The sequence below is a fragment of the Gymnogyps californianus genome, chromosome 11 (genome assembly GCF_018139145.2).
Source record: "Gymnogyps californianus isolate 813 chromosome 11, ASM1813914v2, whole genome shotgun sequence".
In the NCBI taxonomy this organism is placed as follows: domain Eukaryota; kingdom Metazoa; phylum Chordata; class Aves; order Accipitriformes; family Cathartidae; genus Gymnogyps; species Gymnogyps californianus.
In genome coordinates, this window is record NC_059481.1 from 20,506,702 (window position 1) to 20,532,644 (window position 25,943).

At 49.0% G+C, this 25,943-nt stretch overlaps 1 protein-coding gene across 1 annotated transcript in view; it reads right to left on the minus strand.

Moving 5' to 3' along the window:
• The window catches only part of ADAMTS17 (ADAM metallopeptidase with thrombospondin type 1 motif 17), a 193,141-nt gene extending 181,589 nt beyond the window's left edge, over positions 1–11,552 (minus strand). The window contains exons 1-3 of the mRNA XM_050903173.1: positions 11,468–11,552; positions 10,398–10,759; positions 89–254 (exon numbers count right to left, since the gene is read on the minus strand). Coding sequence (XP_050759130.1) covers positions 89–254; positions 10,398–10,759; positions 11,468–11,537 — 598 coding nt within the window. The 5' untranslated portion in view covers positions 11,538–11,552. The remainder of the gene's footprint in view (positions 1–88; positions 255–10,397; positions 10,760–11,467) is intronic.
• Positions 11,553–25,943: the final 14,391 nt, after the last annotated feature.

Consider the following 25,943-nt stretch of genomic DNA (forward strand, 5'->3'; position numbering starts at 1 on the left):
TTACAAAATACAGACATATCTGGCAGAACAACAGTTAAAAATATAATTGCATACTCATGGCTGTTCTCTTGAGCCACTTCAAGCTCACCTGCTACAACTTTGCAGTGCTCATCAGGAATGTGCGACTTCATGGGATGGCTTGATTTTGTGGATCGTCTACGCCTGATGAAGTGTTCTTTTCCACTAAATGAGGTCTCTGATGTATTCACTGGTTGTATTAGCATCTGCTCTGATCCAATTTGGATATAGCCAACCTGTCCACAAAAGAGAACAAAAAAACTCCCATCAGTTTGGTATCCTAACCTTGTCTATCAACCCAGTCTGAACCCAGACCATTTCACTGCAATCATTATTTACAATGTGAGGAAATGAAAAGTGATTATGATCGTGTTCAGTCTGCATCATACAGACTAAAGAACTTCATCTGCTTCTCGTATTTATTTTTTATATCACTGAGCACTATTTAGAAACATTGCGCACTGTACACGTACAAAGAAAAGGTGGGGGTTCTTGTCAACACCTTTCCTTTCCCTTCTTCCTCTCCCTCCAGCAAGAGCACCATTCTATCTGGAAGCATAAATACGTATGTCTTATGAGATGCTCAGCTCGCATGAGGACAAATAAATCCAATTAACAGAAATCCTTTCATAATCACCTTTCTAATTGCCAGCTAGCACTACATTGTTATTAAATGGCATTTACTATCTCAGTAGAGCAAAGAGGTGAGATTGCCTGCGAACAGGAGACCACCTATGTATATCACTCTTGCAGACAACACTAAGTGAAGTGATGTCGTAAGTATGACTTGCAAAGCCACCCACATTTTTTTGTATGGGGACCAAATACCTCTTCTTGACTACAATAGGGGCCACATAGGAAGCACTGCTCTCCCTGCAAGCCATGGGTTGGGTTTCAGAGGTCAAGCTGGGAATGGACTGTTGCACGTTCCCAGTTACGAGATTTTCCATGATCCCTGGAATAAGTAACACAAGGAAGGCAAAGACCCTGTCTAAATAACAGTAGACTCCATAGGCTACAGGTCAGAGCACTAAACCTCTGCCTTTCTTGCACCAAGTCCAGACCTTACACCAGGGCTGGCAAGAATATCTTTGGAAGGCAGCTTCTGCCCCAGGAGAGCCCTCCTCTGCTTGCAACCCAGAGTTTGTAAGGTTCTTTTATGCCTTTTCCACTCCTTTTCTGGCATGAAAAGAAGAGACTGAAAGCAAAGATATCACCTTAAAACTTAGCAAAGCCTCCAGGTTTAGTAATCAACACTGAGGTTATAACACATTGGAGAAAGTGAATATGTACAATGAGGGTTCCTTACTTACTTTTCATTGTACTAATCCAATGATTATTTGTATTGCAATTAAAAGCTTCGAAATACAGCTCTTTGCCATATACCGCCCTGAGAGAACTCTCTAGGTCTGATCCAACTTCTCCTGCTAGCAACAGGAGGCATCAGATTGTGCCTACGGTACACCTTATAGGTAAAGGAGCTTACAAAGGGGTCCTGCTAGGTTGCATGCCTGTAACACCCATCCTATACATATAAAGAGAGACCAGACTTTTTTTTGTCCCCCCACTGCGTTCTGTGCCAGCCAGGCAACCATCCAAATAAATGCTCTGCACGTACATGCAAATACTATATATTCAACAGCTGACTGTACTAATATGATTTATAATATACATTACATACATACTGTATATTGTACATTTCCACACCTCCCTGCCAAATTCAGTGCTCACGTACACCCAGGAAATCCCTTTGGCCTAGTATTTCCAGCAAGAGGAATTTCTGCTAACAGAAATGAGAGCTCTCCTCTTTTGACAGCCGTACTAACTGAACAACATTCAGGGGAAACTAGGATGTCTCAGAAAGGTTCACTAATTTCGAAAGTGCACTTGGGGGGGGGGGGGGGGAAATCAGTGTGTCTGTTTGCCATGGCTGCAAAGCACAGCGGTAACAATTAGTCCCTCATCTCTAAAGAGATGAGAGACACCTCTTCTGGAGTCTTTCAAAAGAGACCTTGCCCTTGGGGCAAGGTCACTGATTAAGTATAAAATGCCTTGACACCTCCCAGAAGGGCTCCCATTTACGAAGAAAAATTGACATTATTTCTTGGCCCTACAGAATGCATGCCAGTTTACAAGACCCACTCTGCCCTGGAGTTTCCAAAAGGGCTGCCTCTTCATTTAAATTACAAGCTGGGCTTTGTCAGAATTGTTTGAGAGACAGTAAAAGCTCTAGTGACTTATTCTTCCAGCCTCCTTTACGATGCTCTCCACTACTTCCCCTCCTTGTTCCAATCTTCCAGCTGGGAGGTAGCCCCAGCCCCCTTTTTTTAATATAGGTTTTAATTATTTAGAAGAAGGGTTGTAAATCTGGTGCCATGGTACTAAAAGCCACACCAGAGCTCCTGAAAGACTGCCAACCATTTTTGTTGGTGCCAAAAATATGTAAAAAGAAGTCAGTTTCATCACCACTCGACATTATCCCAACTTTCTGGCATCAAGTGTGAAAATAATTTAAACCATTGGAAAGGACTTATGTTTCACATTTGCTTTGGAATTGTGAAACCTATGGAGGGAAAGAGCCATGCATCTTCACCGTGGAATAGGTTAAGAAGCAATCTCAAGTTTAATCTGACAAGCCAAGTAGAGTTTCAAGCAGGAAGGATGTGCAGGATCGGCCTGTAAGGTATTCCTAGGGAGTTAAAATTTTCCTCTAACTTGGCAGTTGGGTTGTAAAGAGTCCTCAAACCTGTTGGCCCAGATGAGATCTCTTGGACCTGGTAACTTGAATACTCTGGTCATTATTTTGCTTTTTCCGTAAGAAATGCATTCCTCACGTTGCCTCCCTCAAATCCTCTAACTACCAGATACTACACCGTGCTAATCTCAGCATGAGCTATCAGACATCAGCACTAGGCAAATACTCCATGCTTTTCTTCTCTAGTCTGTATGATGTTCAGGGACTGCAGAAAACTGGATTTTGAAGATAAAGAAGTAAAACAGAAGACCACGTAACTGTCAGAGTTATTTTTCCCACATCTCTAGAAATCATTCCAATTAAATAAAATGCTTTGGATCTGCCAATTCACGTTTGCCTGGGGAGATGCATATCAAAAGCTGGGATACTCCCTGTCGTCCTTCTTTCACTGTGAGAGCCTGTAGGAACAGGACCTGCCACTGTGCCAGACCCCAGTACTGCTTAGTGTCCGGGAAAGCAGCTGCTGCCCAGCCCCACCATACCAGAGCACTTGAGACACAGGAGTCATCAGGAGCCCAAAAATTCAAAGGGCATAGAAGTTCACCATCGTCTGCATTATTAATCTAACCTGGCTTTTACAGTTAGTATGACAGGACCATATAGCTGACAGAATCACGCAGCTCAGCTAACAGGAAAGGCTGGACTGATTTCAGCCTCAAAAGGTAGGCAACCAAACCGCCAAGTTTATTAAAATAAACAATAATCCACACTTCCCACTACAGCCCCACTCACCACTGTGCTTAACAGTGGCTATATCTTTCACATTAAGGATATTTCATATCCTTAATTTAGAAGTCAGTTCAACATTGCTCACTAGCAAAAAAGGCCCTGTTCTCCAAACCACCAAAATAGTCTCACATGCTCTTATCCAGAGTTTTATACATACATTGGTCACTCGAGCAATCTGCTCACTCTCTAATCCACTCTTGTACTACCAGTAGTTCACTCTTCTTCTACATATTATCTTCCTTGCCACTGGAGCTTTTCTTAGGCTAAATGACAGCAGGGAAAGGAGGAAGGTCCTCACACCGTATCACTGAAATTACAACGGTAACAACGGGACTGTTAGTGCTGGCACTCAAATAGCGTTTGTAATCACATCGTCCTGCTTCGCTGGCTTCACTATTCTGTCTCTGTCTCCTGGTAGTACCAGTGGAGCTACAACAGCTTGAGGGCTAACCTGGGACAGGAATCCAAATCTTCAATGTTCTCTGCACGTGGTTGTGGACCTTCCCACAAGTTAATACTCTCCAACAGTTTTTCCAGCCCTTTTTATTTTCACAACATCTTTGAACAAGATCTGTGAAATGCTGAATCTTTACAGATTTTTCTTTTGCTCCTAAGTGTTCATTAGTTACATACATATGAACACGCTGAAAAGAGAACAGTTTTAAACATCTGACGAATTCCATCCCCTTCTCAATTTCTCAACTGTTACACTGTAAATCTTAGTTTAACCATTTCCTCAAAGTTAAAAGGAAGTTAATATTTAAAGTGAAGAACAAAATCAACACAAATACAGTTCAATAAACTTCACGTGGCTTTTAGTTCTGTCCTTATTAACCATGCTTCAGCTTTAAGTTAGTTATTATTTACAAGTGCAATTCAAGCAAACTTAAAACAAGAGCTTTAAATTAGGTCTTGCTCCAGTGTCATTTCAGGTTTACACTCTGTTATGAGAGCAGATCATACCCAGGAATACCTGACTGCACCTCTGTCCCAGCCTGCCCCAGCCTCCGAGTCTGCGAAACAAGGAAACCACAACGTGCTCTCCCTTTTGTCCACTGTGGAAGGGGAAAAGAAAATCCCAGCACAATGAAACCCAGCACGGTAATTTTAGAAGGTTTAACTTTTCAGCTCATGGACCAGCTATGGATCAATGCCAGACAGCTCCTCTCCCAGACAAGAGAATTCAGCAGAGCTGAAGGTTTCCTCAGGGGAAATCGTACCATCTTATAATCCTAGCATGCCTGCACTGCCCTGCTTCCCATAACTGCAGAAGCTCTTGCAGTCACCTGAAGGGCAGCACTGCCCTGTTGCACACAGAAAACACTCACTACCACCGGACAGGGACTGAGCTCAACAAGCTTCAGACACCTGCTCTAAACCAGGCATCATCTGCCTCTACAGTCAATGGAGAAAGGCAAACACACCTCCAAAGTGACAATTCACCAATCTAAAGTACCTAAGAAACAGGACGAACCGTCAGGGGAAGGGCCCGTCTTTATCGCTCGCTCTCCCCTTAATAACCAGAGTCAGGCTTAAAACCAACAGACTGTGGCCTCTTCCATATTCTTCTTCCTCTTCTTCCCAAGGACAGAGCAGATTTACTGTTTCCCTAGGAGTCCTTGGAGTTATTGCTCATTCCCTGGAGGCTGCAGTCCAGCCTACTCAGTTCTCTTTGCCCTGACTAGCCTTCCCTATTGGATGCAAAACCACACTGAGACATCCAGTTCCTACATAGGCACCTACACCCAGCTGGAAAGCAGTGGGAGTTCAGAGACCCTAGGAGAAGCTATGCAGGCAAACGCTGTTTGTATCTGGTCCCACAACATCACTGGTGAACAGCAACGTGGGCAATAGCAGGGCTAGAATTTCCCAGGTACTGCAGCTAACTGGGAAATACATTTCTGGCATTTAACCTAGTTTAGTACCCAAATGCACAGTCATGACTTTATAATAATCAGCATTTTCCCTTATCACCTCCAGCAGACTTACAGCGTCTCTGCCCAACCTTCCTGAAAAAAGGAAACACCTGGCTGACACGAAGTCCAGATGGATGCTCTGTCATCTCTCCTTGCCCATACTTGCCAAAGCCTGTCTACATCTACACCCTCACAAAGTTTGTGGATGGTGCCAAGTGAAGGGGACACACCAGAATGAAGAGCCACTATTCAGAAATATTTTAACAAGCTGGAAGATTTGTCCACCAGGAGTTGCATGAAGTTTAACAAAGGTAAACGTACACGAAGCTTGGAAGAAAAGAAGCCTTTTCTTCTCCGTGTAGATTGCATGAGACAATACTGCAAAATGTTTACGGTTTCCCAGCTTCCAGCATGCATTTCTTAAGGTGTAGCTTCAATTACTCTATTCCATCCTATAAAGAGAAAATCACCGTTCTCATTCCATGAGTCCTTGTAATGCGCATCATCCACTGATCCAGTCTGCACAAGAAGTCTCGCTGAGTTCAAAGGAGACAAAATGTGGTGTGAAAAGGTTATATGAATGAGCCTGAACAGGAGGGAGCCACAACCTCTTCTGTTATCTCAACTGAGAAGGACAATCCACTTTAACTAGAGACAGGCCAAAGAGCAATCCTGAACCCAAAATCAAATATTCCAGATTTCAAAATGGAAGAGAAGTTACTTAGAATTAAACCTCTGCCTCTAAATGCATCCCAGTGATTTTCAGCTTTCAGATATGGTTCCTGAGCAGACAAGAGTTTCAAAGTTCACTTCTAAGTCAAAACCTAATGCTCATTTTAACATGAACTCGTGACCCTCTTAAAACTGCAACTGTTTCAAAAATTTAGGTACAAGAAACATGAAAAGCCTACACCAGTTGTAAGGTACTGACATTGCAGTCCAGCCAACTGCATAGCAGTCCAGCATTTCAGCATGTGAAAGTGACCCTAGTATGAAAAAAAAGTAAAAAATTAATATATCAAACGAAGTCTTTAGGAATCCCGCATTTTGCAGATAGCTTGAGGCAGCATTCTGCAGTGTACAACTGGGAATAAGTCTTCCCAAAGGGCACAGGACCCTGCCTATCTCTCTTACCTTGGGTCCGCAGGACTGATAAGCCCTGCTAGGACTCAGAAAAAGCATCGTTGCAATCCCAGCACAAACACATGGTGCTGAAAGGGCCTCCTCTACTGTGCTCTCCAGGCTTCAATTGAAAAAGCTCTACAGAAGGTAACACTGCTCTGCCAAACTTTGCTAGAGAGGGTAAGGGCAGCACACCGAGAGCAACAGTCAAAACGTAACTGTGAAATCGCACCTGAAAGCGACAGATGAGTAGTTCTGAGATGTATCAAGCAAAATGGAATTTCCTTGCTGGAGAGAAACTTAACATATGTCACCTAGGAATTGATCTCAGACTTAGAAGCAGAGACCCTAGTCCACTACACAACGCAACTCAAGGTAACACACACTGTGGCCTTACAAAGCTGGAACTTTCCAAAAAAGAGGCAACTTCCTGTATTGCCTACTGTCTTCTAGCGTTCGTCAGACAAGCTGCAGAACTTTGCTCCTGCCTGCGTCTCCCCAGCACCAGGAAAGGACAGTTCAGTCCTGCAGTGTGGTCAGAATCCAAGTGTTTACACAACTGCATTCCCCAGACAGGATACAGTCCTGCCAAGTTGACGGCAGTAGTGCTTTTCAGGAACATAGTACCTCTTGTCTACGCTGCAATTCCCAGGTTGTCAAGAGGAATGGGAGGGTTGGAATATCCTCACATGCGGTACTTTAACTGTGCAGATGACACTTTAGGTACACCAGTCCTAAACGTGCTATGGCCTGACGTAGCTACAAGGGTATGGCCACCCTTCTCGATGCAATTGCAAGCTGTAGCAGGAAACTACAATAGACCACATACTGGTTAACAGAGTTTAAAAAACAAAACACCACCTTTAGATGCCACACTGGGAATCTGATATCATTACCAGGAAGCAATTGCTCAGTCTCGTTGTAGCTCAGTTTTCATGCCACTGTGTCAGGGATTTTGTTTTTATTAGAACTCCACTTGCCCTGATCATTTTATATCACTTTTTGCGTGATTTATGGCATAGTTGAGGAATACAATTACAACAAAGTCTGAGCCAGCTGGAGATCAGGATACAGTATTATTACCTACTCTACTTCTTAGCAACCAGCTTTTCTGAATGAGATGTCCTGATCATCCAGTTCGAGTCCAACAAGCACTCCCACACTGGAGTTTTCAGGAAATCTCCCACTGCAGCACTAGCACTGCTCAGGAGACAAGTGCCAGGATAAACAAGCAGCAAGGTTTCCACTACCAAGGTCTTTCTTCTAGCCCAGCATGCAGGCCTTGTCCATATCCCCACCTGTGAAGCTGTGCTGCTGATGAGGGCAAAGCCTTATTCTTTCTGCTGCAAACAGGGCTTAAGGAAGCAATGGGAGAATTCAAACCCCGCTGTAGTGATGGTCTTGGTATTTTGAATTGCCAGACTAGGCGGCAAAAATTTGGGCTCTAGAGTCACCCGATCTCAGTTCCACTCATGGCAGATTCAAGACTTCCTAGATAATTCAAGGCAAACTCTTAATTCGTCTCATCCCAGAAAATATCTTACCACTAAATTGCATAGCTTTCACTACAGCTATGCTGATTTAGCATGGCCACTGCAAAAGGTTGCGTACACACTGAAAGCAGGCTAAAATCCGATATGTTTCATGTTTAAGAACAGACTTAAGAAGCCAGAAGGTCCATTTAGCTAGAGTAAGAAGGCCTATCTACATGGTGATGTGGATCAATTTAATGAAACAATTTCAAAAGTTAATGGGGTTCATCTTAAGTTTAGGTTCATCCTAAAGATACTTGAGTTTTCTGTTCTCTAGTTTGCAGCTCACAAGGGTGTTACAGACCTTAACTCACTCGTATGTATCACGCGCCTCCTTTTAGCCCTTTTCCCATTCCTGGTGATTATTTGAATGAAGAGTAAATGAATGGATTCCTCTAACAGGAAAGGAGTATCCCAACATGCAGAAACACATCTCTCTCAACACATCTGCCCACACCACTCTCAGCAATCCCAGGACCAGATCCACAGCCAAAGGCAAGCAGAGCTTTACCAACGCTGCCACTTACACATGTGGCAGTATGGACTTTGGTCCCCAAGAGGTGCCGCAAATGAGCAGCTTTGCCATCGATCACTTTTTGCTCCCAAGTTCATCTAGCTCAGTTATGTCGATTTAGTTGTTGCTTAGAATTCATATGACACAAACAGATATTGCAATATTGCAGCTCATATTTGCAGGGTAATGAACAAAGACTAACTAGTCTTGTTTCTTTTCCAACTTTTCTACTGGGAATATCGCCAATCTTTTTCACTCCCCCTCCTCCATTCCCTGATCTCAAGCAGTTAATACTGTGCCTACAACTACATTCTTCTTTTTAAAAAGGTTCCTTCTCTGCCTGTTTGTGCTTTTCAGCTCTGCTGGAGTAGGTAGCTTTGGAAGCCCAGCACTTCATGAACGGGATTAACAAAACGTGCCTAGTGACAAAAGTGTAGAGCTGTTAGTGATTTAAAGCTTGAACTAGAGATATCAGTTTTAAACTCTGAGAAAGCCCTCAGTGGTATACAGCTCAATTTACAGTGCCACTCAAATACTCAGCATCTCAGAGCCACTTTTTTTTTTTTCTTTAAACCTGAGGCACAGCGCCCTCATATGGTTCAGGAATGAAGGCCCAAGCTCCAAGTGCAGAGCACATGAAGCACTTCTTACCACAAAGTTCAAGACTAAACCTCCATCAACAGGTCTGTACCAAGGAGTTAAGCACACATCCCAGGACCATGTACTGGGAGTCTATGCTTAACGCCCCGGTGACTTTCTGAAGTACTTTCAAGTTATCAACAATAATTACAAACTAGCCATCGTCTTAAGCGTGTAAGTCTTCACCACTGAGAAACAGAAGGGCTGCCCCACGCAAGATCACCTCTTCTCATCAGGACACTCAGAGGACGACCCAGGCCCTGCGGAGCCACCTGAAAACACTACAACCTCAGGAAGAGAAATCTTGACACTTGAGGCGGGAAAAGCATCCCCAAGCGGGATGGTTCCTCCAACCATGCCGGAGTACCAGGTGTCCCTACACCACAGCTCCCATGAAACACCCTCACACACCAACACTGATTGCACAAGCTGGGTGGAAAGGGCCTGTTGAAGAGCTGAGGAGCCCGCTGTCCCAGGCTGTACTGCTGAGGCCATGCACAGCTGCTGGGTATAGTGACAAGAGGAGGGTCCATCAGCCAGGACGCTCCTCTACAGCATCCTCAGGCCCCACCGCCCATCCACGGCGGACATGTTGTGGCTCAGGCCCTCGGCCCCCTCAGGCATGGCTGAAGCTGGGGCAGCTCCCACAGCGGAGAGCCGGGGCAGGCAGAAAACCCATAGTGGGACAGCGGCGATGCTCGCCAGGGCCCGGGAGGCGAGGGGACAGGCAGGAGAACCGAGGAGCGGGCAGGAGGTGCACCGTGCTGAGGTGAGGTGTGGGCACGGCTCCACGGCCGCTTCCCGCCTCCGCGGGGCAGGGCGGCTGGGGGCAGCTCCCAGCGCAGGGAGCCGGGGCTGACAGGAAAGTCTTCACGGGGGACACCGGGGACGCTCGCCAGAGCCCGGGGAGGCGAGAGAGCGGGCAGGACAGCGGGCAGGAGGTGCACCGCGCTGAGGTGAGGTGCGGGCACGGCCCAACGGCCGCTTCCCGCTTCCGCCGGGCTGGGAGCGGGACGGGGGGGTCGGGCAGCTCCCGGGGCCGGGGCTGACAGGAAAAGCCTCGCGGGGGCAGCGGAGGGGCTCGTCGCAGCCCGGGGCGGGGGGGGGGACACGGGACGGGACGGTCGGGGAGGCGACCCGCGCTGAGGGGAGGCGGGTCGGGGTGGCAGTACCAGCCCGGCGCAGGTGCTGAGGGAGGCGAAGGAGTCGCTGCGGTTCAGCACGTGTCCCGTGTAGAAGCAGAGCCGCTCCTCCGGGGGCCGCCGTGGGCCGGGCGCCCGCCGCGCCTCCCCGCGCCGCTGCTCCACCACGAAGTCCCGGGCGAGGAAGCGCAGGTCGCGGCGGAGGTGCAGGTAGAGCTCGGCGCCGGCGGCGGGCAGGCGGAGCAGCAGGGCCTCCGCCGCCGCCAGCTGCCGCGGCAGCGCCCGCCGGCGCCGGGGGCCGCCGCGATCCCCTCGCACGGCGGGCGGCAGCAGGTGGATCTTCTCCAGCGCCACTCGCTCCGGGATCACCACTTCCAGCTCCGCTCCGCCAGCTGCAGGCGAGAAGGAGAGAGGCTCAGGCGCTCGCACCCCCGCGGGCCAGTCCCGCGGCCCGACGGGGCGGCCGGGGGCTCTGTGCCCCGCCAACTCCCCCCCCCCCCCCCGCGGGGACTCCCCGTCCTGCCGGGGCGAGGACAGCCCTGCGCTCGGATTTCAGCGCAGATACTCATGCACTGGAAACTGTGAACAGGCTGCAGAGACAATGGAGCCAGCGGAGGAAAGGGATTTATTTCTCTCTCTCTATATATACACACATATATTAGAGACAAAAATGTGCAGGGAAGAGAGGAATAAAGCAAATGCTAAAGCTACTTGTATCATTAAAAAAAATATATAGCTCGGACACAAGCATCGCATTTCACCAACCCCAATAAAAATCTGCAGGGAGAAGGGGAAAAGCAGAGCAAGCCGAAGCCGCAGCCAAGGACAGTCAGCAGCTTTCCACATGAAACGTTACAGCAGCAGCAGCAGCAGCGAGAGGACAGGAAAAGAAAATACAAAAGCCTGGAGCAATTCATCCTGCAGACTGGGACCGCGGCCACGCAGGGGATCCGGTGCATGCCCTGCGGTCTGCGCCTGCATGCTGCCGCCCGGGGCCGGCGCCCACCGCCCGCCCCGCCGGACCCGCGGCGAGGGCTGTCAGCGCCGCCGGGGAAGAAAGGGTGATGCCGGCGCGGGGAGCCAGGGGAGGGAAGCGCTACCTGTGCCGGCGTCCAGTCCCCAAAGCAGCAGGCAGGGAAACACGAGAGGCAGGAGGCAGCCGTCAAACATTTTATGGCAGCGGCGGGGCCCAGCGCGGAGCGGAGGCGGCGGCGGCGGCAGCCCGGGCCGGAGTGAGCCCTCCCCGCCCTCGGAAAAAGTAATCAGCGCCGCCGACAGCCCCGGCGTGGTGGGCGCCCGGCCACGCCCCCTCCCCGCGGCCCCGCGCTCTCATTGGCGCGGGCGCCCACCGGGCCGCGCCCCGCTCTCTCCCATTGGCTAGGAGCTGAACGCGCTGGGCGGAGGGCGGGGCTGTGCGGGGAGGGGGGTGCACGTGGCGAGGGGCGGCCGGCAGGGGGCGCCCTCTCCTGCCCCGCCGCCGGGCGGGCGGGCAGGCCCCCGCCGGAGCCGGTGCCCCCCCCCGCCCCGGTGCCCCGCGGTGGGCATAGCTGCAAGCCGGTTCTCCCGCACCTGCAACTGGTCTGGTGCCCATGAAGCCGTTGGGAATACCCTAGGCGAGAGGCATGGGAGGGCTGACAAAAAGCGGCCGACCGGTGGCCTCCTCCGTCATGTTTTCTGCATATCCTTTTCTTCGTTACTAAAAGAATTTAGACACTGCTACAGAAGCTCTCGTGAAAAATTCACCCATTCCTTCATTTCCTGCAGCCTTTTCCGCCTCCGTCTGAAACACTGAGCCTGGGACTCAGAAGACCAGGAAAAAATGAGGTTGGCAATGCATGAGTGCACAAAGATTTTAGGCAATGATCTTACATGCTCCTGGAAGCACTCATCACATGGATGAAAACAAGAAACAAGTGCATAGAGCTCAGAAGATGTAAAAATTGATTTTTACAGTGGTGGACAAGAGGGGGACACTAATTTAAAGCAGGGAGGACAGGTTGTTCAAGCTAGTTAAGAGCGCTGTTTGGGAGAGAAAGAAGAGGAGGAAGCTACCCTCCAGCTCCCTTTCCCTCGCCACTCTGTGTGCGGAGAACACTCACATCCTCACCTGGGTGCAATCAGTTCCTATTTTCACTGAGATCCTGCGGCCACAAGAGCTCCTTCCTACCTGATGGCTGGGCCATGTCCTGCGTGTCCTCAGCTGCCCAGCAGTCGGGAGAAGTCAGCTTGGTCCAGGCACTGTTGAAAGCAGTAGGGTGATTTCCAAGAGTAGAAAGATTTCCACTGCATTCGGTGGGCTTCGGATCGGATCCTGTGCTCCTGGCATGGCTGAGCCGTGGAAAGCAGTAAAGGCCCAATGTGTTAGCAGCTTTAAACTGCTGTGGCCCAGCAGAGCAGTGTCCTAGAGTTTAAACTTCTGCAAAAATCTGCAACTTTGTTACTGAAATTATAGCAGAATTCAAAGGAAGACCCATAAAAGAGTGTGAATGACTCTGGCAGATCTCAGTGCAGCACTTACACAAGAAATGTCCAAAGTTGTACTGACAGTGGTAATGGCTCTGAGTCGCAAGCAAGGGGAATTGGATTTGGATGCTCATCCCTGCAAGGGCAGGCAACTGGGGTAGTGCTAAGAAAACGGCCATTTGAATCTAGGAAAAGGACTGGTAAGAGAGATGAGTGGGTTAACACCATTTTCTTTCTTTCAGGTGCTGGACAGGCAACAAGAACCGTGTTTTCTTTGAGATCTGCTCCTGCGACAAGTAGAGAGGCTGTTTGAGAGCCGGAATCTTAGAGCTGCCTCCAGCCCTTCACCCCGCTGGCTGTGCTTTTCCCAGGCGTCGAGGGACACCCGGCAGCACACGGCGGGTTGGCGTAGCACCTCGGAAAGATCTACCCTGCGCAGAGCCTCTGCAACACCATACGGGCATGAGTGCACGCAGACGTCCCACCTCCTACTGCGGTCTCAGGGAAGCTCCTCGTCTCTCCAGTGCGGTGGCACTTGGAGGACGTTACCAGCGGTCAGCAGCAAGAGTGAAACTGAGGACCTGCAACCAGCTCCCAGCAGACAAAATCTGGGCGAAGCCAGGACCCATGGCTCAAATTCACTTTCTTAACATGAGATCAGGTGAGATTTAATAGCTCTGTGTCTTCCTGTATCTTTCAAGGCTCAGTTTGCTTTCTAACAAGAACTAAGTTACCAAAGCAAAAGGACTGGCCTGGAACCCATTCAAGTGAGACAAAAACTCAGTTTGACTGCCTTGCTCTATGTCAATAGTGTAACGTAACATGGTTAAAACAAAACCTCAGAGCCTGAATTTCTCTCCTTACCTGTTGTGAACCAAAAATTTCAGCTCCTCCCTCCAAGGCCAGGGCCCTGGCTGGCACAGCAGCTCTGGGCAGCAGCTCCTCCACAGCTCTTCCACCCATGGCAATCCTCCGCTCCTGAGAACAAAAAGGCAGTTTGATTTGTGAGCTGCCAAATCTGGCCTGAGCCCTGAACAGTCATGTTTAAACCCAGACCACCAGCTGTCTTCATTTGCTAAGGGATCGAAGCTGGTGCCTCATCTCTTCCCTCAAAAGGGTTTGACGAGGGCGCTTAGGTTTGCTTAACTTTTTAGTAGATCCTTTCTCCCACCTTCCAAAGTCCTCTGCCAGAAAAATAATAACAATACAGAGAAAGAATAAATTTAATGGTGTGGGGGAAGAGGGGCACTAATAAAGAGAAGTCTGTAACTCACTGCATGGAAGGACTCGCTCAGTGACTGGGCTGGCCGGCACAGACTGCACTGGGATAGGGCTAGTCCCTGCTGAGCATCGCAGAGTTGCAGAGCATCTGGGCAGGGGCCCAAGAGGCTGCAATGCCCCACAACAGGGGCAACATCACAGGCAGGCCTTGGTGTTGGCAAGGGCTGGAGCCAGGAGCAAGGGACAAGCCCCCACAGAGGTACCCACACAACAAAAGAGGAAACTGTCTTAGGAGCAGCAGTGTTTTTACTGAATCCAAATCCCAAAGCTCCAGTGAGACACAGACTTTCTTTATTAATTTAACACCATGGGCTTTTCAGAAATGCCTTGAAATTGTTACTGATAAGGATAACGCATGTGGCAGGAGGGGGTTGTTGTCCTGTTGTGGTGACTGCATTTCTCCCTTGCCCCCAGTCCTTTTGGGGGGGGGTGTGTTTCTCCTCCTTTCACCATCACAGAGTGGATTTGGCCCTGCAGTTTCTAGGAAACAAGCCCTCTCCCCCTCTGAAACTCATGTTTTATTTTTTTGCAATTTTAAATGTACATCGAGGAAGCCAAGTTTCATGGCCATTATTGCACAGTTAATAACCCTTTGGAGACTGCAGACATGTGTTATATACATCTTCCTGAGCAGTCATTTGGCTCGCCGCCTGGAAAATGCCAGCATGCGAAGGGTTAACTTGGCCATTACTCAGCCTTTTCCCTTCTCTCCAGCCACCCTTCTCCAAACCCTTCCTGTCCTGGTCCTAAGCGGGCAATCCCGACCTCACAGGTGATGCTCTCCTACCTGGGACACTCTGATGCTTTCCCTGCTCTCTCCGCAGCTCCTTGCCTCGCTGCGGTCTTTGGGATTTCCTTCCCTGCTGCAGGCTGCACCTGCCCTAACACTGCAGAGTCTGGCCACGCTGGTCGGGCATGGACCTGGCGGGTTCTGCTGTTACCCATGCAAATGCTCCCCCAAAGAAGCCAGAGACAGCTTAATGACAAATAGGGACCAAGAAAAGCTCTTTTGTCATTTAAAACAATCAACCAAGTAAATATAAGTAGTTCTATAGGTGCCAGAAGTGGGTTTCCTACCGATCGCTCTTTCACAGTAAGCCAGAGATTTGATTAAAGCTTCTTCCCTGAATAGAGGATGTTTAAGGGTGTGCTCCTTCATGTGGAGTCTCCAGTGTCTAGTGCCGTTGAGGCAGCCCTCAGCAGAGGCACTTACGAGGTTTTTCCCTCCAGCAGCCTGAATTCTCCCAAGCCTGCAAGAGAAAAACTCCCTCTGGGACATCTCTGTCAAGTCTGGCTGAAAATGGACAGCCTGTTCCTGAGCTCCTGGAGATAAGGAGCAGAAAGAAAAGCGACTCTGATACTGAAGGTGTCCAGGGACAGCGCTGAGCCTCTGGCACCTGTGTCCTCATGGGAGCATGCAGCCTGCTTCAGGTAAGGTAAGTCCATGGCAAGAGACCTATTCCTTCCTTTCTCCTAGCAGGGAGCTTTATTCATGGGCTGACAAGGGTTCCCTTTTGTCAGAGGGAGTTTGCTTTGGTTGAAATCCGTGTGTCTAATAAACAGCGAGTGCATTGCATGAGGTTTTCCCTGGAGATCTTCCCTCCAAACCCTTCCCCTCTGCCTGTTGACAGAGGCCTCACAGCTTCACCCAGCTGCAATGGGGAAAAACATCCTATTTCCATGGAATACAGAGAAAAAAGAAGAAAAATACTCCTGTGGGATAGGGGCTGAGGAACAGACTCCTGACATCCCAGGTTGCTTCACACCTGCCCCTGTGAGCGTGGAGATCTGACTACATACCTGCACTGGTGCCTCTACTGCCTGCACAAAACCTCCCAAGGTATCTTGCTGCCTTGGCAAAGATGTTTGGAGGGATCAGGGTGCAACACTATCAGGAGCAGAAAATGACATCGCATGCATGCCACTGTGGGTAAGAAAAGCCAGGAATATAAAAGAACATGCTCCCAATTATGCTGCACACAGCTTCAGGGCGCCGGGAGAATCCGCTCCCTCCAGTGCAGGCAGCACTTCGTGTAGAGAGATCAGAAACGTAAGTGTACCACCACCTCCATCCAGACCATGCTGGGATTTTTAAACACAGACGAGGCTAGTCCAGGGTCTGTTTGGTATCTGAGAGCTGTGCATAGATAGCCATCACCCAGGCAATAATAATCAGCCACACGTCACTCCCCAAGCATGCAGGAACAAATGGACAAAGGAAAGAGCTGGTGTTGTTTGAGGCTGACCCTAAAGTTCAGTGAGGTTTTTTATGAAGTCCAGTGTTGCCACCTCTGATGATGTTATCAGGAGCCTGGGAATAGCTGGCACTTTCTTTTGTTCTGTTTTATGGTTTGTTTGGGTTTTTTCTCTCCAGGCCTTGGCTCCTGCAATCATGAGACCGATTTCTCATTTAACTCCATCACTCCATATTTGACCCCATGACAGGCTGGGAAATGTGAGCTGTGAGAAGCCTAGAGGCTTATTGCCCAGGAGTAAATGAAGAAGGTCCCAACCATAGGATTGTTTAAAATAATCCTTTCTCAAAAAACAACGCTGTTGATTTTTTTTTTGGTGTAGAGGCAGATGTTCCGAAAGCTTGGAATTGACAACAGCAGAGCCCTTCATGCAAGCACCACCTCCCTCTTTCCCTGGCACTGTCCTTCAGCTTGTCATATCCCACATCTGGTGTTCCCTTCTCCTTCTCAAACATCTCCCTTTGTATCCAATACCTGCCTTGGAACCCCCCCAAACCGAATATTTCATATAAGGCTCCTCCTTCTCTGCATATTCCTTGCAGCAGGGCACAAGAAGCCAGAGGAGGAGATTTGTAAGCCAACAAGGTGGTGCATGGCTTGGAAGAGAGATAGAGGTGATGCTGAGGGTATGCACAAGACGGTACAGCCGTCTGCGTGGATGTCTACAGGGGCCTGGACATGGTGGCCCAGTGCAACTGCACAGACCTAAAGTGGCTTCTTTCCATCATGAAAGTACTAATAAGGGAAACTGCCGACTTAAAACACGCTTAATAATGTTTTCCTATTTCTTTAACACCTCTCCCTTGAGCACTCTCTCCTCCCTTCACAGCGTCTTGGCCAATTACACTTGCAAAGCAAACAGAAAACTCAATATCCCCACGAGCAGGGATTGCTGGGGGTCAGGGGCCCTCGTCAAGCGCTGTGGCGGGGGCTCTAAGGTGGGTCACGGCACAGGAGCCTGCTCTCCTCCAGCCAGCAAGGCACTTTCCCATCCCCAGAGAGGGGGGGCCCACAACCAGGCACTGCAGGGCTGGGGTCCCCCTCCTCACGGCCCACCAGAGCTGCAGGGCCATGAGTGGGGGGGATGCGCCAAGGTGGAAAGGGCTGTCCTCCAAGAACAAGCACCACTGGATGGTGGCACAGAGCTGAGGAAGGACTGCGTCCCAAGGCCAAGCTCCAGTGGCCCCCCAGCCTGGGTCCGTAAAACACCCCTTTTCCTTTGTGGAAGTGAAACAGCCCCAAGCCCATGTGCTTGGGTAATCGTTGCTCTGGACTTTGGTTGTCTAACCCTTCTTCTTTTGTCTCATATTCAAGCTGCTCCCAGGCTGCCCTCAAAGCTTTGTCAAACCATTTGAACTAAATTTTACACAAATTCATTAATCAAAAACCTCCACCTTTTATCCATAAGTAGTGACAGGACCAACAATGCAACAGCATTCGAGAGTTACTTTTCCCCACAGGACCAATCCTTTACTCAAGTTCGTGCAAATTTTTCTGGTTGCTCCCATTTTGGATGCAGAGCTGTGCAGAAGCACATTACTGTAACACCGCTGTCAGAAGCAGTGCAGAGTTCACAGCCCAAAACCTCTGACTGCCTGGAGCTTTTAAAAATTAACAATACAGTTTTGCTAGCCTTCTCCCCAGACTTGGCTGATCTGCAGTTCCCCCTCCTCTGGACCACTCAGCCTTCACACTCCCTCCCAATCACCCCCAATTGAGTCAGCAAATTCCCCAGCGCTGTCCCAGGAGGACAAACACCCCCAGCAGGGAGGGAGCTGTGGGCACTCAGCCTTCAGCACATGCTGTCCCGCAGCGTTTAGTATGAGCTCCACAGCCTGGAGATGCAAACTGGGACGTTTGGTCAACTGATGTTGCATATCTATGTACTTGTCTAGCCTAGGGGTCACTTGGAGCACCTACTTGGGGAAAGAGCCCCACATTTTGGGCTCTTGAGCTGACCTGAAGCAGCAAAAGCATCTTTGTTCTCAGGGGACAAGGAGCAGGGCAGGCAGGATGTGCTGTGACCATCGCACGGGCACATCTGTAATGCCGTGCACTTTGACAGAGTTTGTGCAAGTCACACTCTTCTAAGCAACAGCAAGGGCTGCCTTTTCCTCCACAGCCAGCAAGGAAACCTGACTGCCCACGTCAGCAAAGTCTGCTCGGAGTCACTAGGTAAGAACCGGCCAGATGGAGGGCCAGTGCGAGGTCTGGAGGGAGCAACCCTTCTGGAGTCTGAAACACATCCTGCTCTTTAATCAACAACAGCTACCAATACCTCATCCCAGTCCATTTGGGGCCAATATTGTCATTATTTGCAAGGTCGTACAGTGAAACAAGAACAGAATCAGGATCCTCCTCTGATGCTAGATCCTCTCTCCCAACAGAGCTGGCAATTGACTTTGGCTTGGTTGCAAGTATTTGTTCATAAAAGCAAAATATTAGCGTCACTCTAGGACTCTTATAACTGCCGGCTTTCAGGCTTTCTGGGCTGGACACCCACAAGGAATGAGAGGAGATGCGTTTCAGTTAACCTGCTGGCAGTAAGGAGTCCCACTGGCACCGTCTGTGAGCTGTGATGGAGGAAACTGTGCCAAGAGCTGGGTACCAGCCCGTGGCAAACCCCCACACAGCGAGTGCCAGACAGGCAACCTCGAAACTTCAATCTCTGCTGGGACAGTCAAGTCAAATTCAGCTCCCTCCTGGCTCTGAAAGAGAAACCTAGAGAAGAGCTGGGGTCAGATGGGAGCCACGGAGGCTGCCACCCACAGTCTACGGCTTCTGAGCACCTCCTGTTCATCCACAGCCATGCATGGAGAGAGCTCAAGGAAACACTTCATCCTACTATCAAAGCAAATCAGTTCCCAGCTCTCTGCACAGTCATAGCTGAGCGCAGCCTGACCACAAGGGTTGCGCTGAATGGGATTAAAGAAGTTCATTTAGACCAACAGATCCCTTTTTCCTGCTGACGCTCGAGGGGAGCGTGGAAGTGCGCAGGCTGTTTGCTTGGCTCAGTGGGCCATTTCAGCCAGGGTTTAGCACAGCTATGGAGCCGCTGGGTTCCTCAGCACACCGTTCTTGGAGCCCAAGCCCAAAACTTCCTGCTGGCAGGAACCAGCCACAGCAGCAGTAAGGGAGGAGGTATGCACTGTGCCCCTCGCTAGACCCTGAGATGTCCTTGGGGGAAAACTCCTAGAACTCCTAGAGTTTGGTCTTAATTGTTTGTCTCTCTGCTCTGCATTTATAAAAAGCCCAGTTTGTCCAGCATTTAACACTGCTTAATGAGTGCTTCATCCTGGGGCTGCAGTGACCACTACTTATTTGCATCAAAGAAGTTTGGGAACAGCTTTCTATAGGGAGCACTTTTCAGTGGTGCCTCCTGCCAGTGCGCTGTGGTGGTTTTGGAGGTGTTTTAGGGCAATGTTCTTGGAGTGCAAAACCCAAAGCTCAGTCTGTGCCCCTGCACATCGTACCTGTCAGGGCGACATAGCCCCCATTCACTGAGCAGCTTGCCTTGTACCTCGTCTTTTCCAGCACACAGCCAGCACCCAATTAATTCATCCTTCTGCCCTTGTAAAAGTTGTTGGTGAGGAGATGTTGCCAGGTAATGCAAGGTGGGCCGTGCACAGCCCTCAGCCCACGAGCGCAGGCGTTCCCCCTCTCTCTGGTCATCCTACTCAGCAGTATGGCGATGGGCCGTGTTCTGGGGACAGGCTGTCCTTGGGGAGCTCCCATCTCCCTTGATAACAGCACCAGGCAGGCAGGCTGAACACAGCTAGGGCTAGTATGTGGGGTAGGGTGCCCTCCCAGTGCACGTTCACAGGGTTTTTTTCTTACACAAAGCCGCTTCTTGGCATTCCCAAATCCTTAGGTTGCTCTGGCCATAATGCTCAGCCCCTGTTGGATTTAAGGGGTTCGAGATGCAACTGCTCCTCAGTCTCCATTTCCTTTTGTGTTTGGGAGGTGATGTCCCACTGCTCCCTCCTTTGCACATGCACACACTGAGCCTGGCCCAAACCCTTCCATCCTTAGAGCTTTGCTTTATTGTTGGCAATGGTGCAAAACACAGAGCACCTCACATGCTTGGGGTGGAGAGTCTGTCTCCTAAGGTGGAATGGCAGTGTAACCCTCATTATTCTGGGAGTTTTATCATCCTTATTTGCATTACAGACATTAAAGATCTAGGTGAGAATCAGGCTTCACTTACTAGCAGCTGCAGACTCTGTGGCTTGAGAAATATGTAGTTTAAATAGACGATACAAAAAAGTACAAGCAGTAAAGCAGAGCCAGAGAAGATTTAACATCCTTTCTTCCCCAGCCCTTACCCCAGATACACCAGATACAGCTCTGGTACCAAGGGAGTCAGCAGGAGAGCGCTGCATCTCCAGGGAAAGGGTCGCTGGTGACACCCAGGTAGATGCCAGCCCTCGGGACCCCAACACGCTGGTCCTCTGGACTGGTACCAAACACTCGCTCTCAGTAAAATTTCTAGTCCTTTTTTACTGGTGATGTACCAGACACTTATTTCACAGTTAGAGACTTCCAAGTGGAAATTACCAGTTGCAAGAAACACTTTTGCACCCCAGTCTTCAATAGAATCTCTTTGTTTACAGGACAAAAAGATGGACAGAAATGCTACATGGGAGCCGTGTCCGAGCAGGGAGCAGTGTCCTGCTATTGCCACCTCGTGGGCCCTTGCAGCAATAACCAGGTAACCAATACACACGTTTTTAACGACAGGTACTCGAGCTTCTTCATCACTGCATGCAGCACGGACAGACCAGCAGTGCTGCTCTGGGCTTTCCGAAGGGAGCTGACAGCCAGAACCGGGGGGAAAGCCCGAGACACATTTAATTCCCGTACGTGAGACATTTCCTCCGTGCCCGGTGCCAGCTGCCTTGGCCCGGAGACCAATAGCACTATTTGCTATGCGTTTCACACTGGCACCTACGGTTCTATCATGCAACAGGACAGAGGAGCATCCATTCCCTTAGCAGGCAGTAAAATCCTCTCTGATGTGTAAAATGGAGAAACTTAGAGGTTTCTCTGTTCTCAACACTGTGCTACAGAGCAGGAATTTGTCTTCCACTCACTAACATCCAGTGAAAGGAGTGTGGCCCTTCCGTGGCCCAGAATGAGGATGCTCAGCTGCGGGCTGGCAGCTCCACTGTCTTGTGGAGCTGCTGGGACCCTGTGTCTGTCAGGATGTGGGACTAACCTCATAAGCTATGGCTAAGCTCTGACATTTGCTTTGGATCAGTCCCTAAATGTTAAAAAAAAAAAAATCATTGCCCACAAGAGATGGAGCAGCCATGTTTGCAATCCACAGCGTAAAGATGTGGAGGTGCTGGTTTACGATTTCCCTCGTCGGCCATGTGTGCCAGGGCAGGGGAAGGGGTATGCATTCCAGCTTCCCTCTTGCTTGGATTTTATGTCAGAGCAGAATCACAAGTGGGTGCAGGAGAGGAAACTGCAGCACAAAAGTGGATGTGGGGGCAAATTCCAAGTTCAATAAATGCTGTGCATGCCCTGCAGTATAGTATGGGTTATAGGACAGTCCTCACTTCAGGCAAAAAGGGCTATTGCTACAGTGTCCTGATCTCTGCTCAAGTGCCATCCTTGCAGGATCTAAAGGATTCGAAGGGAAAAAAAAGCTCCAAACATACAACCGCTATCTGACCTCACTGCCCCTTGCAATAGGGAAATGCATGAAACATTCTCCGGTTGCTGAATAATTCCTCCTTTAAAATAGCAAAGGAACTAGGTAGGATTTGCATAGCCTGATAAGATTTAGCACAACCTGATAAGATTTAGCTCCTCCTTCCCACAGATTCTTCTCCTGAAATACTAGGACTTCTCCTGCATTGTATGCAGCCCATGACAGAACCAAGAAACTTACCCATACATACTAGCACTAGAAAGGCCTTTTAGCAGCTTTCTTCTGCTCTTTGTTGTAGAAAGCAAACACACAAATCTTCTAGGAGCTCTTCTAGGACTCTCAGGGAGTCTCAGTCAGCCAGGAAAAGCACAAAACCAACGCTGAGATTCAAGGGGGAATCAGGCTTGCCCAGCAACTGGAGGTGAACCATGGGGTCATTGCCACAGCTGCAGGTCTGCTGGCCTCCACTTGTGGCTACCCTGGCCCAGCCCCAGCTGAGTCCCTCCCTATCTCCTCACTCACACACTGGGAACTTTCTAAAGGAGTGTTTCCCAGATCCTGCTGTCTTTGCTCCTGCCTTGAGAACTCATCGGCTGGGCTCGATCTGAAACCGCTGGTGCTCAGGGAAAAGGAGTTGTCCTGGCTACAGAGTTCATCTCAGAGTCCAGGCAAAGCTGGCTTCTGCTGCTCGGAAAGGGCTGATCCCCAGTATTACTGAACTACTGTCGTTTTCCTCCTCCTTCTTCTCTTGGGGCTTTTTTTCTTCCTAGCCTTGTTACTGCTTCGCTTTGTGATTCTTGGTGATGTCAGTTCTGTGTTTAAACTGTTGCTGTGTTGCCCCGGCCATTTTGCTCCAGTTTCTTTCTCTGCTCCCTTTTCTCCTCTGGCTCAGCAGCCCTCTCACGCACTCACACGCTAAGGTGGTTGTGATAACCACAGCTCGTCATTTGCCTCTTTCTGGTAAATTTGGCCTTGGATCGCAGGCTTTAGCATCAGCAACCCAGTCTTTGCTGAGATTTCGAACGGCGCAGATGACAAGAGGCAGACTGCTCGCTGAAAGTGAAGTTTCTGGCTTGAAAGGGGAGGGACTACTTTCCCAGGAATGTCTTTCAAGAGCTACATGCCCAGTTTGGGCAGAGGCAAAGGCAGAGCTGTGTTCAGGTGAGTGTCCTGCACACAGAAGATCTCATTTTCTGGGGAGGATTTTGCCCTGGGCTATAGGAGGAGGAAACACTGGGGCTGTGCCCTGCTCCTGGTGGCTGGAGAATGCAGTGCCATGCTGCCCTTATCATTTTGTCTGGTCACTTGAGGTCTGGATCCAGTTCTCATCAGCATCATGGGAAAAGCTCCTGTGAATTTCGGTGGGAATTTGATCATCTATTTTAGGGCTCAACTCTAACTTTTTTTAGGCCAGCTTCTTTTGTGGTAGGAAAAATATGGACTTTTCACCACCTGAAACAACTGCCTGGGAGCTGTTTCTTCCCACTCCGGCTCAAAGCAGAGTAATATTCTATGGCTACAAGGACATGCTTCTTGCACTTCAAAGTCACTGTGGATAGGGTTTATACTTGTTATTCCACTTAATGTTTCTGATTTTGAAATGATTATGGGGTCTCCTCTAAATGCTTTATGGGGTAACAAAACTCCAGAAGAACAGGGGTCTTTCCAGCTGAGTAAATAGAAGATATTTTCATAAATCTTTGGACTATTGGAACATCAACAACATTATCCTACATGGGTTGTTATGACTTTATATTTGCAGAGTCCTATGTTGAAGCTTAGACCTGAGCTTTCAGCCTTGTCTTCTATTAAGCTAGAAACTTCAAGTAATCCCATAGAGGGTACTTCAGTTAAATAAACTCTCAGAGCCCTACTTGAAGTTCTCTGTAGTCACCTAAGGTGAAGATTACATTGCTTTGATCACCTCCATTTCCTTGATCGGGAATCCCATTCTTTGACAAGGGATTAATGTCAGGGCTTTACCTCCTCTCTGCTGCTTAAGATCTTAACACGTGTGGATGACAGGACAGAAAGTGAAACTATTTTTTTTCCTGCAGGAGTCCTAGTTTTCTGGCCAATGATCTCCCCTCTCCCCCATTATGTCCCAGTACTTTGTGAAGTTTCCCCTCTCATGTGTGAGATATCAACTAGCTTACACTTCAGTAGGCAACTGTGCTACCTTAGCAGTACGTGCAAACACCGCTGCTACTACAGGTTGGAGCAGAGACCGGGCACGGAGAAATCTCTGCTGATGAGGTTAAGCAGCAATGCAGGTGACCAAAAACCTGAGTGGCAGGATGGCAAACACGAGCTGGGCAACAGGAATTCAAAGAAATGAACCTAAGATTGAAATAAGTTCCTCACTCAACGTGTGCCCAACCCCTGCAGCACAGAGCAGCTGGTTGTACACGAGTGGCAAGAACATCTAGAGCTGCAACTGGTCATGGTAACACCCTTCCTCCCCCAAAACACGTTTCAGAGCACGAACCTACCTCTGCCTCATACCAGAGTGGGAGAGGGATTACCCTGGGCTGCTGGTTCGGTATCCACCTCTCAGGCTTTTGGTGCTGGCTGCTCTCAGAAGTGAGTGATGACTGCTCTGGCCTTGTTTGGCAACTTCTATAAACCAAGCAGCATCATGCAGAAATACAGAGATAGAATGAGAGAAAATGCTCCCCACTAAAGAGCTGAAGAAAGCAGCCTTTAAATGAGTCTTTCACACCTACATCTGTAAGAAAAATGTGTGCGATGAGTTGGCCAAGCCCTCTGCTGACTTTTCTTCTCCTTATTCACAAAGCTCTGCTCAGGAAAGGTCAGCTCCCTCTCTGTGATGCCGGTCACTCACAGTGCCACCTTGCTGTCTGACACGCACTGGTTACTGTGTGTCTCTAAAGCATGGGCATCAGGTAGATTTCATAAATTCCGTAAGCAGAAATCACATTCTCAGTGGGAATACAGATGTCCTGTGTGACCTTCAACAAGTCGGAGGTGTTTATCCTCCTCAAGGTCCACACCTTGGGCAGCCAAAGCTCAAACTCTATAGGCAAGAAACAAAACCCCGGCTCCATACGGCACCGGCAGAGCCGGAGGGAGCCCATAAAACCGCCTGGGAAACGGGAACAGACATTTGCAGTGATTTTGAACGTGCCCAGTGAACTCAGCTCAGAGGTGCACTCTGGGCTCATTTGCTGCTCCGTACAGAAAGGCTCCCCAGCTCTCGGGCAGCTAACAGCCATCAAACCGACTCTCTGAGGCGTTTTCACAACTGGGCTATGTTCTTATTCTCAGCATGGACTTGCATTTCTACCCGCTGGTTATCTGTTGTTCTTCAAACCCACAGCTGGGGGAAGTGCCTGTGGAGATGGTGTTTTTCTTTCTAAATCAGCAAGATTTTTTTATTTTTTTTTATTCTTCACAGTTTGCAAGTTGTTTGTAGCCAAAACTCACATATCCCTGTTCGATTTGTTTTCCATCTACTTTATTCTTACTCATAAGCTTAAAAAAATGAATTCAGATAATAAAACCAAAGTATTCTGCTACAGTTCATTATTTGGGCTGAAACACCTTCCCTTATGTTTGTTTGCCCATGGGAAGAGATGGTAAGTCAGAACCTCTGTGATCTTCCTGACTAGGGAGGCAGAAATGGAAAGAATAAGAAATACGGAACAGCTTTTCAGCTGATGCAAATCAGCATGGCTCCCCTGTTTTCAGTAGAGCTTTCCTGCTTTTGCCAGCTTAAGATCCATGTCTGAGTTGTCTCAAGTGTGTTTATGATGAGCCATTTAGGTGGTAATCCCACGGCAATCTAACTGGGCGATAGCACCTCAGTCTACGTATAAACATAAGCACTCCTGGGAAAAAAAGAATTATCTCTGTATTTGTGTATTATTCTAACATTCCTCAAATACACGTAACTTC